Source organism: Petaurus breviceps, unplaced genomic scaffold (genome assembly GCF_028583685.1).
Source record: "Petaurus breviceps papuanus isolate PSGF00001 unplaced genomic scaffold, PetGlider_PUasm1.0 182, whole genome shotgun sequence".
NCBI lineage: Eukaryota > Metazoa > Chordata > Mammalia > Diprotodontia > Petauridae > Petaurus > Petaurus breviceps.
Window position 1 is genome coordinate 721,497 of NW_027185786.1, and position 15,376 is coordinate 736,872.

Consider the following 15,376-nt stretch of genomic DNA (forward strand, 5'->3'; position numbering starts at 1 on the left):
GGGGCTCCTGGGGTCGTAGATGGAGAGGAGAGGGGGCTCCTGGGGTCTTAGATTTTTAAAGTAACTTTTATTAAGAAACCAAGAGAAAGCAAAAACTCAAATCTTCCAGATTGTAGGAGTGAATGTGACACTTTTTTGTCTGTATCTTAAAAAGTCTTTTAAAATTACTATGTTGTTTGCTCCTGATTTGTTCTTTGACTTGTGTACTTTAGAGTGTCTGGATATTCTAAAGTTACCAAGGTCTTTTGGAGATGGCGATTTTTATCTTTCCCAGCTTGATGTCATCCACAAATTTAATAAGCATGAGATTTATGCAGTTATCCAGTGCATTGAAAAAGTTGTTGAATGGAATGGGGAAAATTATCCTCCTGGGGACCTCCAATAGCTACCTCTCAAACTAGCTTTGACAGTGATCCATTAATCAAGCAACACGTTTTGGGTCTGGTATTTCAATGAGTTCTGAATCTACCTGACATCTAGCCTCATGGAAGTCTTCAGATTGTCTTTAAGCATATTTCATGAGACTTCATCAGAAGAAGCCTTGCTCTACTACAAGTATCCATTGTCTGTAGTATCCACCTGATTAATAATCTGCTAACTCTCTGAAAAGAAATGAGGTTACTCTGACATAATCTCCCATCCATGAGGCTGAGTTTAACTTCTCAGAATCCCTCATCTAGTTAAATCTGTGTGCATAAGAATTCCTTCTAGGGCACCTCTGGTGGGTGGTGATTCAATCTCCAATTGGAGGTTACTAGCGATGCAGAGCCCCTTACCTTATGAAGTAGTTTGTTTGTTCGTTGTTCATTTTTCTGTATATCTACCTGTAAATCTGCTTCTCTGCAGCTTTTATCCATTGTCCCTGGTTTTGCCCTTGAGGCCAAGAAGAACCTATCTAATTCCCCTCCTTCCTATCACCCCTAAGTCTTTTCTTCTCTAAGCCAAACAACTCCACTTCCTTGAATTGATCATTGTGTGGCATGATCTTGAGTCCTGTCACCGTTGGAGAATTTCAGAGTTTGAAAAGAACTCAGAGGCCATATATGGCACCATATACCTCAGCAAGAACATGGGCTGCCCTTCTCTCAAAACTATCTGTCCATTGTCCTTGACTATGCCACCCAGAACTGAAGACAGTACTCTAGAAATGGTTTGGCCAACACAATGTATCAGGACTCTTATCACCATCATCCATCATTCTGTGTACTGTGTTTCTAAGGTAGTTTAAGATGGAATTAACTTTTCTGACCTCCATGTGACAGTGTTGACTCCCCTTGAGCTTGTAATCCACTAGAATTTCCAGATATTTTTCAGGCAGATTGATTTCCTGCCACATCTTCCCTACTTGGATGTGTGGAGTTAAAATTTTTTGAACTACATTCATCTTATTAGATTCAGTTCAGTATTCTAGCCTCTTAAGGATTTATTTGGATCTTAACTCTGTTGTCCACTTGTTAGTTATCCCTCCCAGCTTTGTGTCAGCTTTCCCCTTCAGCTTTTTGTCATATAAAACTTTCAGGAGTATGCTATATGTACCTTTATCTAAATCATGAATAAGATATTCAATAGTACAGGGCAATAGACTGATCCCCACAGTGGTCTCCTGAGACCCCAGTTGACCTTAAGACCTAGTGATGAATTTTTAGGTATTGTCATTCAAGTAGATTCCATTTAATAGTACAGTAATTTGGCCTGCAGTTCTTCATCCTGAAGTACATTCTTATTGAGTCCAGTTTTATTTATTTGTGATGACACCATCCTGGCTCTTTCTGATCACTTTTCTAGATGTTCACAAACCATTTCTTTAAGAATGTATTCTAGGGGCAGCCAGATGGCGCAGTGAGTAAGAGTGCTGGCCCTGGAGTCAGGAGACCCGGGATCGGTTCTGGCCTCAGATACTTAGCACCCACACAGAATAACTGGCCATGTAACCATGAGCAAGTTACTTAACCTCAATTGCTTTAAAAAAAAAAAAAAGAAAAGAATGTATTCTAGAATTAAGCCAGGAATCCAAGCTAGAGTTTTCAAATACCATTCTCTATCTTTCTTAAAAATAAAAATCTCAGAATAGTATTTTCTCTTCTCTTTCTCTATAATGGCATCTTTCCCATTATCTAAGATTTCTCAGAGATAAAGAAGTGGTTTAGCAAACTCGTTGGAACATTATTTCAGTAGCTTGGCAGAGTTCCTATATGCTTTGTGACTTAAAATCATTAAGTTAGTTATGAGCTTTCATTTTGTCTTCCTTCTTATCTTAGTCTTCAAGTCTCTTTTGACCATTTTCTATCTTGTCAAATCAAAGGGTTGTCTTAAGAAAATAAGTATGCTGATTCTTCATTTATCTTAGAAATCAGGGTGAAGAATGGAAACTTTTTTCCTCCGTTAAATTAAGGGGTGACACACACGCTTGAGTTTCATTCACCATCAAATGACACATAAAAGGAAGGACTGTGAATTCACTGTGTGCTATAATGTCCCTCCCAGAAGTCAGTGACTTGGAGTTTACTCTAAACAGAGGAATAAAGTCAGAATCTTAGGAAAGACCCTTCCCTCAGAGTTCAGAAAAAGATGGGCCTGCTTCTGGGTTAACTTTGACCTCTCTCTATAAGAGACTCACATACAGCTTTTGTGAAGGTATTCCATCAGGTGAATTTTGGAGCTGCAAGGCAGGATTGGTCTCCCTCATGACTTTTCTCCTCTCTCAGTTCTGGCATTTCAAGACTCTGCCCTTCCCCAAGAAAGGCGAAGCAAGGAGGAGGAGGGAATGACTTCTGGGTTCCTGACAGCCAGGTCTGAGGTGAGTTAGGCTTTCCTCTCACTCTTCAAATGTCTTCTCATTTTTCAAGGTGTAGATGCATTTCTTTCCCTTCCCTCCCTCCCCCTTCCATTTTCTAAGCTCAACTAAGTCACATCCAGGGGCCTAAATATCAACTATTTTCTCTAAGAAGATTGTCTCTTCTTATAGATGATATTCCTGGAGTCTGTAGATCATTATTGCTAGACTCATGCAGTCCAATCCTCTGATATGATCCAGCAAGGTCCATAGAGGTGTGGGAGAGCCTTTAATAGAACCTGGATCTCCTGCCATATGGTCCGGTCCTCTTTCCATTATACTATGGGCTCTAGGAAAGGTACCCCACATACTAAATATCTTCCATCTGACCTCTCTGTCAAGCTTTCATTCATCCATTCAACTATTATAGGCTGAGAACTCAACAAAATGCTTCCAAGAGAACAAGTATGAAACTTAATTCCTGGTGGGACAAACACACCAGAAATAATTATAATTTGTATTGCTATTAATGAAAAAGTTAGGTAATGATAGAGAGAGAGAGATTTTTAGGTACCTCATAGGAAGTGCCAAACAGAATGGTACAGGAAAGAAATGTTAGGAATTTAGAGAAAGGAGAGATCAGGATAGACTTCCTGAAACATAGAATTTGTTTCTGGGATTGTAGATGAGTAAAGTTATTGGAGGATGAAAGAAGATATTATGAGGAGAAGGAACAGCTGGTGTCAAGGCTCAGAGCCAGTGGCTGGCATCTCTGGGAATACCAGGAGGCCGGCCCAGTTGTAAGATTTCATGTTAGGAGTGATAAAGATAATTAGGGTGGGGTCAAATTTTGGAAGTCCTTGAATGCCATTTTGAGAATCTTGGATGTTAGCCTGGGGAAAGTTAAGTCATTGAATGCTATTGACTGTTAGTGCAGTACTTCTTCAAAAGTACAATAAAATAGGTCTAGACTATTTGTATTTGGGGGACCTTGTGAATGATTCAGTCCAGCAGCATCTCATTCTCTGTTCCAAAAAATTTAAGCCTTCATTTCTTGTGTTTTCTTTTTTCTAAGCCATCTTTGATGGGTATCATGTTCTCCCTTAGTTTTCTTTTCTTGCTAAACATCCTTCGTAACTTGGTTTGTAAGTTCTCCCTGCATTTTCATCACTCTTTATACATCTCCCCCTTTCCTTTTTCCCTTGGAATTATTTCTCTGTGTCTTTAGAGTATCATTCTTGAGAGCTTCCCAATTTCCCAATCTGACTTTGTAGAATTTTAGTTCATAGGATCCTACCTAGGCTTTCTTTCAGCCTTTTGAAATTTCTCCCCAGATCTGTGGATTGTAGATTTAGAGCTGGAAGGGAACTTGGAGTCTGTTAAGTCCAGCTCCCTCATTTATGGGTGAGGAGAGGCACGGAGAACCCGTGTGCATGGCCTGGGGTCCCATAGAAGGTACATCTGAGGCAGGATTTGACCTTAGGTCTTGCTGACACCAGGTGCAGTGCCCTAACACTACTGTAGACTCCCTCCCTGCCTAGCATCTTATACAAAGCTTTAAGGTGTACAGAGTGCATGACAAATGTTATTTGATTTTTAAAACAATTCTGGAAGATTGGTGGTGGATGGTATTATTCTCACTTTATAGATGAGGAAACTGAGGCTGAGGAGGTTTAAATGACTTGTCTGGGGTCACACATCTAGTAACTGTCTGAGGTAAAGTTTGAATCCAGTCTTCTTGACTCTGGGTCCAACGCTATTCACTCCACCACCTAGATGATTAAGTATGGTGAGGTCACCAAGAGGAGTGATACAAAGGGAGAGTGTGTATAGAGGGAGAATGGGAGAGGGCCCAGAACAAAACCCAGAGGGATAACTGGTTAGAGGGTGTGATCTGGAAGAGGATCCAGCAAAGGGGACACAGAGCAGGAGTGGTCAGATAGAGGGAGGAGGACCGGGAGAGAGAGCTGGCCTGAAAACCTAGAGAGAAGAGAGTGTGTCAAGGAGGAGAAAGTGGCTGTGGCTTGGCTGGAAGTAACTGGTGATAGAATGAGGGGGCCAAGCACTGGAGAGGAGGACTGTGCAGAGTTGAATTGGCTCGTTGTTCAGTCATTCAGTCATGCCTAGCTCTTTGTGACCCCATGGACCATAGCATGCCAGGACTTTCTATCCTCTACTATCTCTCAAGGTCTGTCAAGGTTCACATTCTTTGTTTCTATGATACCATCTATCCATCTCATCCTCTGTCTCCTTTTTCTTTTCCTTTTGCCATCAGTCTTTCCCAACATCAGAGTCTTTTCCAGTGAGTCCTATCTTCTCATTATGTGGCTGAAGTATTTAAGCTTCAGCTTCCGTATTTGACCTTCCAATGAATAACCTGAATTAATTTCTTTTAAGTATTGACTGATTTGATCTCCTTGCTATCCAAGGGACTCTCAGAAGTCTCCAACATCACACTTCAAAAGCGTCAATTCTTTGGTGCTTGGCTTTCCTTATAGTCCAACTCCTACAGCCATACTTGCTACAGGAGAAAAGGGGTCAAGATGGTGAAAAGAGGAGTGTGTGTTTAGTACTGGGTGGATGGCCTGTGGGAGAGAATTGAGGGGTCAAGGGATTGGAGGTCATGGTGCAGATGAAAAGTTGGATTTTTTAATAAGGCAGAGGAAAAAGTGAAAGCCAATAGATTGTCAGATAAAGGGATTTCAGAATTCTTGAACTTGGAGGTGGTATATTTCTGCAAGAGCAAGGGCATGACCATCTTTGTGTGTGACTAAGGTGGAATGGAGGAGTAATTCATGGGAATTGAATAGGTTGAAGAACTGAAAGGTTAGGGTATTTGAGGGGGAGAGTCAAATATATATGTTGAAGTCTTCTAGTGTGAGGGCATTTGTTGGGGAGGAGATAAATTTGTGAGCTATGATCCTAACTCATTGAGGAAGGGAGGGGTATGACCTACGGGGTCAATAGAAAATAGCTACCAGGATTTTATTTGTATGGTAGATATGACTTTTATGAACCTCAAAGGAGGAACAGTTACTGAGTCATGGAGAAAGGGGAAGAAGCCGGAAGTGGCAATGGGCAGCAAGGAGTATTCTGATTCTCAGCTGTGACTAATGAGCAGAGAACAATGAGTGAAGGTGCAGCCAGAGCTAGAAAGGGTATCCAGAGAGGCTGTGTCATCAGGGGAAAACCAGGTTTCAGTAGGAGCTAGTAGATGGGAAGAATTGGAGAGGAAAAATTAAGATGAAGAAAGTTTGTTGTCTGTGGAGCAGGTATTCCAGGACGAGGCAGAATTAGGGTGAAGCTTTGGGTGGGAAGATAGACAGGAATGAAGAATTGGGTTGGGGGTGGGGAGTGGGGTTTGGGTGATGATCTACAGGAGTATAGAATCACTGGGATGTGAAGATGGTGACCAGGGGTCACAATGCTCATCATTGAGATGAGGGCGCCACTTATCTTCCCATAAGAGACTGGATATTGGGCTGGAGGTAAGTGCAATGTGAGATGGGAGGCACATGGTTGGTCAGATTGGAGAACCCACTTCATTACTCTTTTTTCCCTCCAGAGGCTGGAGATTAGATAGGAAAAGTGCTCTGCTGAAGATGAAGATGGAATCTGCACAGTAGAAGAAAGAAGTCCCTTTCCCTCCCACTTTTTACTCTTCCTCTTCCCTCAAGGGACAAGTGCAGCAGGAGAGGGAGGGCCTGAAGTCTCAGGGAGGGTTTCTCCTCTTTGCATAGGACACTGTCCACCTCCCAGTGGGAAGATGAGGGGTGTCGGACCACACAGAGAGATGCAGTGGGGGCTCCTCCCTGCCTTTGCTCTGGGGACCTGGTACCATGCCCTCCCTCAGACGCAGCCTCCTTGAGTGTTCCCACCTCGGGCTGCAAGTCCTGATGCCTACCACACTGCCAGCCTTCTGATATCATAGTGGAGCCCTGTAGGCATTTATTTCCCTTCTCTTTTTTTCAGTTGCAAGCTGTTTTGATTTGATTTTAAATAGGATAGACATGATGACTGGACTTATGATTTCATTGGCATAGGGAGCTACTTCTGCCAATGCGTGTTGGCCCCTTTGCAACCTCTAGTGTTAGAGAGTTTTTACAAAAAGTGTGTTTGTGTATCTGGATATGCTAAGACAAAAATGAGTGCCAGAAAAAAGGGAAGCAGCATTCCTGTGCTAAAGGTAGGAGACGATTTCTTCTGTGTTTCAGTGCCCAACAGTGATGTATTTACAGTCTTAGCAGTTCTGGTGCTACACTCCTCTGTGCATATCAGGTCCTACTGATTCTTCCTCATCCTTTGTAACTCTTGTAAGTCTTCTACTGGGGGTTTGCTCACAGTTCTGGTGCCTGCCCTTTTAGGTATAATTCCTGGCCCCTCTGAGCCTGAGCCCTTGCGTTTTGGCACGTGATTGTCCCTTGCTGGTGTTGTGCTTTAGTATGCTTGCCTTTATACTGTTGCCCTTTTGGCCGTCCCAACACCTTGCATTTTAGAAATTGTGTTGTTCCAATGCATACAACCATATAATATCACTGAAAGAGGATTGATGTTGAAGAAAAATGGGGTTTGTTATTTAAATTCTTTTTTTTTTTTTGCCTTTTGGAGGGTAATTGGGGTTAAGTAACTTGCCCAAGGTTACACGGCTAGTTTTTTTTTGGGTGTTAAGTGTCTGAGGCCGGAACCGAACTTGGGTCCTCCTGACTCTGGGGCTGGCGCTTTACTCACTGCGCCACCTAGCTGCCCCTGTTATTTAAATTCTATGAGATTTCCCAAATGACATCCAGTTTATTCTACTGGTTTGCAATTCTGGAACTGCTTTGTTGTTACTCTGTAATGCCTGCCTGAGATGGATGTGTAAATGGACCTACATATCATAGTCCAGTTAGATATTCTTTAGGCACTTTGTTTTTCCTTTTCTGAATAGTTGGGCTGAATTCTTTTGAGTGATTGTGTATCTCATTGAGGAATTTCTTCTGTGTTCTGAGGCTAAATGCAGTTAGCTTATTGTCATCCACAAACGGAGAGCATCTGGAAGACAGTCTATAGAGAATCCCTGTTTGTGGCAAACACCTTGGATGAGCACATGTTTGTTTTATGCCTTACTTTTGTTAATATCATTAGGTAGGAGATCATTGAAGAAGCTGTTGTCACCTCTTTCTAGGAGTGTTTTGTAATTTCAACATAAGCACAGGAGGTACTTCCTTGAAGAGGAATCTTTATATTTTCAAAGGGAGCTGTAATAACAACCATTTGGATGTTCCTTCTAATACAGTTTGCAACCCATTTGTGCCTGCTGGTCCTGTGTAACTCTTGTCATTGTACTGCTATAGTAAGTTCACAATAGTGGGTATACCTAATATGGGCAAGAACCCTCAAGGTAGCATTTTGATCTACTGATTCAAATAAGTATAAATTGTATGTGTGTGTTGTACACACACACACACACACACTTTTAAGTCAACAAACAATAAGTACAGTGCAATCTTGTGTTCTCTACATCTTTCGGTCAGTTGTCTAGATTCAAACATATGTAGTCTTTTGGAGAATATTTTTTTTTGTGTGTGAAAGACTGCCTGTTTTCTTCTGCTTTCATCATGGATGACCTTATTAAAAGTGAAGATGATTTTCATTAATGTTTTGTTTTGTACCAGTTTTATCTTAGTATGACTGACTTCACAGAATCCCTCCAATCTTGATTGTTTTCATTTCTGATCTTTAAATCAATTTGATGAATGTTAGATGAAAACTTAAAGAATTTAAATTGTGAATTTCTTTTATTATTAATGATTTGGATCTTTTTTTCCCCACATAATTGCTGATAGTTTGCATTTCATCTTTTTGGGAAATGTCATATTCTTTGGGTTTCCCTTATCACAGTGGCAGACACTTTGGGTGAGCATAAGTCTCCTTGTTTTATGCGTCTCTTGATGTTTATTCAAAGATGAGTTGCTCAGGGTCATAGAGGTAGAAAGCGTTAGAGGAATTTTAAATCCATGTTCCTGACTCCAGAGCCAGTGCTCTTTCCATCGTAAATTCCTTGACCACTCATCTATTAGAGAATATACGGCTCTTGTTCTTACCTATTTGTGTCACTTCCCTGTCTTCGTTATTAGACCTCTATGAGAAATATTTGCTACAAGTATTATTTTCTCTCATTAATTGCTTTTCTGATGCTAGCTGCATTGATTTTTGTTAATGGAAAAAATTTTTCAGTGTTCTATAATCTTAGTCATCCACTTTATCTTTTATGACCTCTATCCCTTGTTTTAGTTAAACATTATTCCCTTAGTCTTAGTTGTCCAATTATATCTTTCCATCCTCCTGTTATTTTTATGATGTGATCTTTTTTATTTAGATTGTGTTTACACCTGATATTTGTTGTGGTATAGGGAGCATCACCCTACCATTTTAGGCTTTTCATTCTGTCCCCTCCAGACCAAACTCACCAGCCCTTGTAAATGCCCCTCATTACTTTGCCTTCTTGTCTTTACTTATAATGTTTTCCCCATTTTGCCTGTTAACATCCTATTATCTTTTAAGGGGCAGAACAAATATTCTAACTTGAATTTACCATTTATAACTGGTGTGACCATAGGCAAGTCACTTAACTCCACTGGACCTCAGTTTCCTCATGTATCAAATGAAGGGGTTATATAAAATATCCTCTAGGGTTCTTTCTAGGTCTAAATCTATGATTAAAGATTCAGATCAGATCATTCCCCTTATCCTTATATTTCCTTGGGCGAACAGAATTTTTTTTTTTAATTTCAGAAATCCTTGACTTTTCAAGATGTGGCTGTGGACTTTACCCAAGAGGAATGGGGCCAGCTGGATCCTGCTCAGAAGAACATGTACAGAGATGTGATGCTGGAGAATTATGAGAACTTTATCTCCCTTGGTAAGGACAACTTTTTTCCCCAGGAATTTTTACCTGTCCATTGGGATATTTTTGCATTTGCTTTTTCTAAATGCTGTGAGATAATTCCAGTACTTGATTGAGTTCTGGTTTGGTATGCAGGGTCATTCTCATGAAAACCTGTAATGTGAAGAGATTCCCAAATCCTTCAGCACCAAGAAGCCCAGTGTTTGTTTTGCCTTCTTCCAGATGGAAAGTTTTTGCTTTGGATGCCTATAAGTTAGCGCTTTAGTGTGCTGCTCCTGAGGCTACCATTTGCTCATCTTGATCAAAGAATCTTTAATAAAATCTCTGAGTAGCTACTTGAAGATGTAAAAGATTTTCATCCTCTCAGTGGGGTGGGTATTAAAAGGAACTAATTTTCTTGAGTCCAGACCAAACCCCATTAAACCATCAACCTAAGTGTGATGGGAATACAGTATGAAACTTTTTCATGATTCATTCATTACTACCCTCTGGGACTTCTTGGCATGTGTTCTGTTTTTTAGAGAAAGAGATTAAGATCAAATTCTGAGATGTTTTTCTGTCCTCTGCCCTTTTCCATTTCCCCATGAGCAGGTCTTCCAGTTTCTAAGCCAGATGTGATCTCTCATTTGGAGAAAAGAGAAGCTCCATGGCTGCTAGAGAAAAAAGTCCTAAAAAATTCTCAGTTAGGTGAGTGAGTAAAAAGCAGTTGAATTCAGTCACCACACATTAATTAAGTTTTCCTCTGTGCAACGAATACAGAGAAACAAGAAAGAGACAGTTCCAAGGAGCTCCCAGTCTTAATTCAAACAACTCTGTACAAATAAGACACATACTGGGCAAACTGGAGATGATAAACAGAGGGCAGACATTAACAATAAAGGGAATCAGCAAAACCCTCTTGGAGAAATTGGGATTTTAAGTGGGACTTGAAGGAAACCAGGAGGTTGGGATGAGGAGGAAGAGAATTTCAGACCTTGGGGGCAGTCTGTGAAAATGTTCCAAGACTGGAGATGGGGTGTCCTGTGTAGTGAGCAGCTAGGAGGCCAGTGTCACTGCATCGGAGTGGGAGGGGGTGCAAGGAAGTGGGAGGGGTGGAGCAGTATTTAGAGGGGGCTTTCTACTTCTGTGTTTGAAGTACTGCCACTTGGAAGAGGCCCCTGAGGCAGAATTAGGTGCAGTAGGAGGATTCTATAAAGAGGCAAATTTAGGCTTGATATAAGGAAAAACTTTGAAGCAATTAGAGTGTAATGAGCTTTCTTATGGAGCAGTGGGTTCCAGGGTTCAGTGGAAGGCTCCAAGCAGAAGACCACTGATGGCTTTTCAGATTTGTTGTGGAGGGCATTCTTGTTCAGGGCTTTGGGTTGGCTAGATGCCCTTTGAGGGTCCTTCAAATTCAAAGGCCATCTTGCTTCTGAGTCTCCCAAGGGAGATTTTATACTTTGTGGTCCTCCTTGATACTTCACTATCTTGGTTTGGTGTTATCCCTAATTACTTTTCTCCTTCATCTCCCAAATTCACTCTCACCAATTCTAGGTGTCACTTCAGGATTCTCTTTATCTCTCTGCTCTTCTGTCTTCTTTAGACAGTTCATCCATTCTAGAGGTTTTAACTCTTCCTTCTCTTCTACTTTCTGCTCTCTTCCTTGGTTATTTCTCTTTGGTTCAATTTCCCTATATTTACAGACTACTCCTAATCCATATATCTAGTCCTTATATCTCTCCAGAACTTTAATCCACCACTACAAACTGCTTGCTTGATAGCCCACTTGGATGTTGATTCAGTGTCTCAAATTTGAACTTGTCCAAATTGGAACTTACTGTTTTCTCCTTCCTCTAAACATTTCTGTTTTATGTTAAGGACACTAATATCCTTTCATTCACCCATACCTCAGTATTCTTCTTTCCTCTTTCTTACTTTTCTCATGACCATTTAGCCATTTGCCAAGCCTTGTTTGTTCTACTTCCATACTGTCTCTTGAATCTCTCCCTCTTCCTCAATTCACATGACTGCTGCCCTAGTTCAGGCCACTACTATCTCTTCCCATGTAAAATAATGAAGGCTTAATGTCTCTACAATTCCTTCTTACCTTCTGACATTTTTTTTAATCCCCGTTGTTTCTAGTCTGTTACTCTGTTACCCTATTCCTCCCAACTATACTCTAGATGAATTCTGCTCCTCTTCAATGCCTTCTCAGATATTGCCTGATTTCATGGCTCTCAAGGTCCCTTCTGACTTTGCTCCCAAAGCAGCAACACAATAACTTTCCTTCCCTTTACTCATTGACTAGGCTAATTCTCTTTCCAGCTTTTAATATGTGAGAAAAAGTGTATTATACTATAACCTTCCAGAGGGCAGAAGAGAGCTAATGTGTTTTCCACCTAGTAGCCCTTAAAATATTGGAGATAGCTTATGTCTTCTCTTCATTAGATTGAACATCCCCAGCTACTTCATTTTAACCTCTTACCACATACTCTTGAGTCTCTTCACCATCCTGGAGGCCTTCTCTGTACACTGTCCAGCATATCAAAGTCCTTCCTATGATGTTGTGTCCAGAACTAAATACAGTATTCCAAAGATAGTCTTACTAGGCCATTGTAATGGAATAATGGGGCTCTTACTTCCCTTCTCTCAGTGCAGCATAAAATTGACATTCTCTAGTTCACTTGAGCTCATAGTTCACTATCTCTCCCCCCTACTCCCTTCATTTTTTTTTTCAGTGAACTTCTTTCAGGGAGTTGCAGCATCCACTCTTATAAATTTTTTTTGAAACCCAAGGGACTTTATATTTGTCCCTTAGTAAATATCTTACTAGATTAAGTACAATGTTCTAGCCTGTTGAGATATTTTTAGATAAAAACACTGTCATCTCATATGATCATCTCATATAAAGTCATAAATTTTGGATTTATCTTATATGCAGATATGATAAGAAATGCTTTCTGTGTTTTCCTCTAGGCCATTGATGAAAATTTTAAATAGGTTATTCCTCTTAGTCTCTGCTCCAACTTGATATAGATGTTAATTACTTCTCTTTGGGTCTGATAATTAATTGGTTCTGAATCCACTTCCTAACCTTTATCTCTGTCTTAACTACAAGTATACCATTAGAAACTATCAAATACTGTCAAAAAAAAAGGAAGCGAGTTTGGTTTCTTAGGACTCTATTCTTCTTGAAGCCATACTGACTCTAATTGTTGCTTTTTTGAAGCCATAATTTAGCTTCAATTGTTCATTGATCCTTTCCTTTGTTCTCTTTGCTCACATTCTTCCCTCTTTTAACCTCTACACATAGGTTAGAGTCTCTTCAGATCTTTTTTCTTTATTGTTTTTACATCTAATATTTCCCCCTTTTTTTTAAGTGTTAATTTCATTCTCCCTGCTACCTTGTAGAATCACTAGATATTCCTCAAACTCCTTTTTCTTTTCTTCCTGTAGGGAGATAATAGCAATCACTTGGTTTTAGTAGTAAGACAGTTCTTCATTCTTTTTGATTGAGAAGGCAGAATCTAAAACTTAGTTTGCAGATTTCCTTTTTCCTAGCACAGAAAATAATGGATATTTATACTTTTTTTTTTTTCCAGATTCCCTTGTTTTGCAGACAAGGTATGAAACTAAGGAGTCAATTCCAGAACAGCTTATGTCTGTAGAAAAATTATCTAAGGAGAAACTCACCAAGGATGGTACATGGAATTCTAAGTTGGGAGAACCTTGGGATTGTGAGATCAGATTAGAGAGAGAGAAAAGTTATCAAGAGAAAGAGTCCAGGCAAGTGACAATCCCAAACAGAAAAACTTTTAATGAGCTGAATACTCAAGATTATAATACAGTTGGGGAAATCCTTGTTCTTCCACAGAGAATTCCTTTAGAAAAATGTCTTCACAAATGTGATCCACTTGGAAAGAACTTCAAACCATTTTCAGACCCAATTAAACACAATATAACCTTAGGGAAGAAACTTTGTAAGTATACTAAATGCAGAAAGTCATTTAGTTACCATTCAAACCTTATTCATTACTATAGAAGACATACTCGAGGCAAACCCCATAAATGTAATGAATGTGGCAAAGCCTTCAGCATTAACTCATGCCTTACTGTACATCGAAGAATTCATACCGGAGAGAGACCTTATACATGCAATGAGTGTGGGAAAGCATTCAGCCAGAAGGGAAACCTTAAAAGACATAAGCTAATTCATGCTGGAAAGAAACCATTTGAATGTAATGTATGTGGGAAAGCATTCAGCAGTAATGAATACTTAACTCAACATCAAAGGATTCATACTGGAGAGAAACCATATAAATGTAATGAATGTGGGAAAACCTTCAGCCAGAAGGGAAGTCTTAATGTGCATAAAAGGATACATACTGGAGAAAAACCATATAAATGTAATGACTGTGGGAAAGCCTTCAGCCAGAAGAGAAGTCTTGATGCACATAAGATAATTCATAGTGGAGAAAAGCTCTGTTCATGTGATGAATGTGGGAAAACCTTCAGCAACAATTTCCACCTTAATATACACAAGATAATTCATACTGGAGAGAAACCATTTGAGTGTAATGAATGTGGGAAATCTTTTAGTAGTAATCAATATCTAAGCCAACATCAAAGAATTCATACAAGAGAGAAACCCTATAAATGTAGTGATTGTGGGAAAGCCTTCAGTCAGAAGGGAAGCTTTAATGTACATAAGAGAATTCATACTGGAGAGAAACCCTATAAATGTAATGAATGTGGAAAAGCCTTTAGCCAGAATAGAAGTCTTAAGGTACATATGATAATTCATACTGGAGAAAAGCCTTGGTCGTGTAGTGAATGTGGAAAAACCTTCATCAACAGTACTTACCTTAATATACATAAGAAAATTCATACTAGAGAAAAGCACTTTGAATGTAATGAATGTGGGAAAAGCTTCAGACATAGTTCATACCTCTTACAACATCAGAGAATGCATACTGGAGAGAAACCGTATAAATGTAATCAATGTGGGAAGGCCTTCAGCCGTAAGGGAAGTCTTAATGCACATAAGAGAATTCATACTGGAGAGAAACCTTTTGAATGTAATGAATGTGGGAAAGCATTCAGCCAAAAAGGAAACCTTAATACACATAAGAAAACTCATACTGGAGAGAAACCCTTTGAATGTAATGAATGTGGGAAAGCTTTCAGGCTGAGGCAGACCTTTGCTGCTCATAAGAAAATTCATATTGTCGAGAAACCATTTGGATATAATGTGTTTGGGAAAGTATTCAGCTAGAGAGAATACTTAAGACAAGGTAATTCACATTGGTAAATGTAATGAATGCCTCATCACTCATCAGAGACATCATACTGGAGACTAACTGTACAGAGGGGGAGAGCTTAATAAAATTTTATCATTTATTAAATATACAAGAATTGAGTTATTAGATTTTTCTTCCACTACAATACTGCTTATTTCTTTGAGAGAGGGAAGTAGTTCTTTTATATGGCCCTCATTTTTGTAATTGATGGCATTCAAAGCTGTGAAGGGTATAACTAACATAAAAATGATAACATGAAATTGAAAAATGTTTTATTAGAATTAGGTTAGAATATTGATCAGAATATAAGAAGATGAAATCAAATAGTTATTAATGTAGTTTAACTTTAAAAAATGATTAAGTATAGGGCATGGTTTACATGGTTAGCAGTTTGTCTTCTAAACATCTCTGAATTGCAGTCCACTAAAAATGAGTGAA

The 15,376-nt window shown here is 39.5% G+C and overlaps 1 protein-coding gene across 5 annotated transcripts in view; it reads left to right on the forward strand.

Annotated features, from left to right (window-relative positions):
• The window catches only part of LOC138160788 (zinc finger protein 184-like), a 15,685-nt gene extending 632 nt beyond the window's left edge, over window positions 1–15,053 (forward strand). For 2 of the 5 annotated variants that reach the window (XM_069087527.1, XM_069087529.1), the window contains exons 2-4: window positions 9,548–9,674; window positions 10,251–10,346; window positions 13,241–15,053. In XM_069087527.1, the coding sequence (XP_068943628.1) occupies window positions 9,626–9,674; window positions 10,251–10,346; window positions 13,241–14,913 (1,818 nt within the window). In that variant the 5' untranslated portion in view covers window positions 9,548–9,625 and the 3' untranslated portion in view covers window positions 14,914–15,053. Of the gene's footprint in view, window positions 1–2,705; window positions 2,798–9,547; window positions 9,675–10,250; window positions 10,347–13,240 lie in introns of all 5 variants that reach the window. The other 3 variants (XM_069087531.1, XM_069087526.1, XM_069087530.1) reach the window with 3 other exon arrangements.
• Window positions 15,054–15,376: the final 323 nt, after the last annotated feature.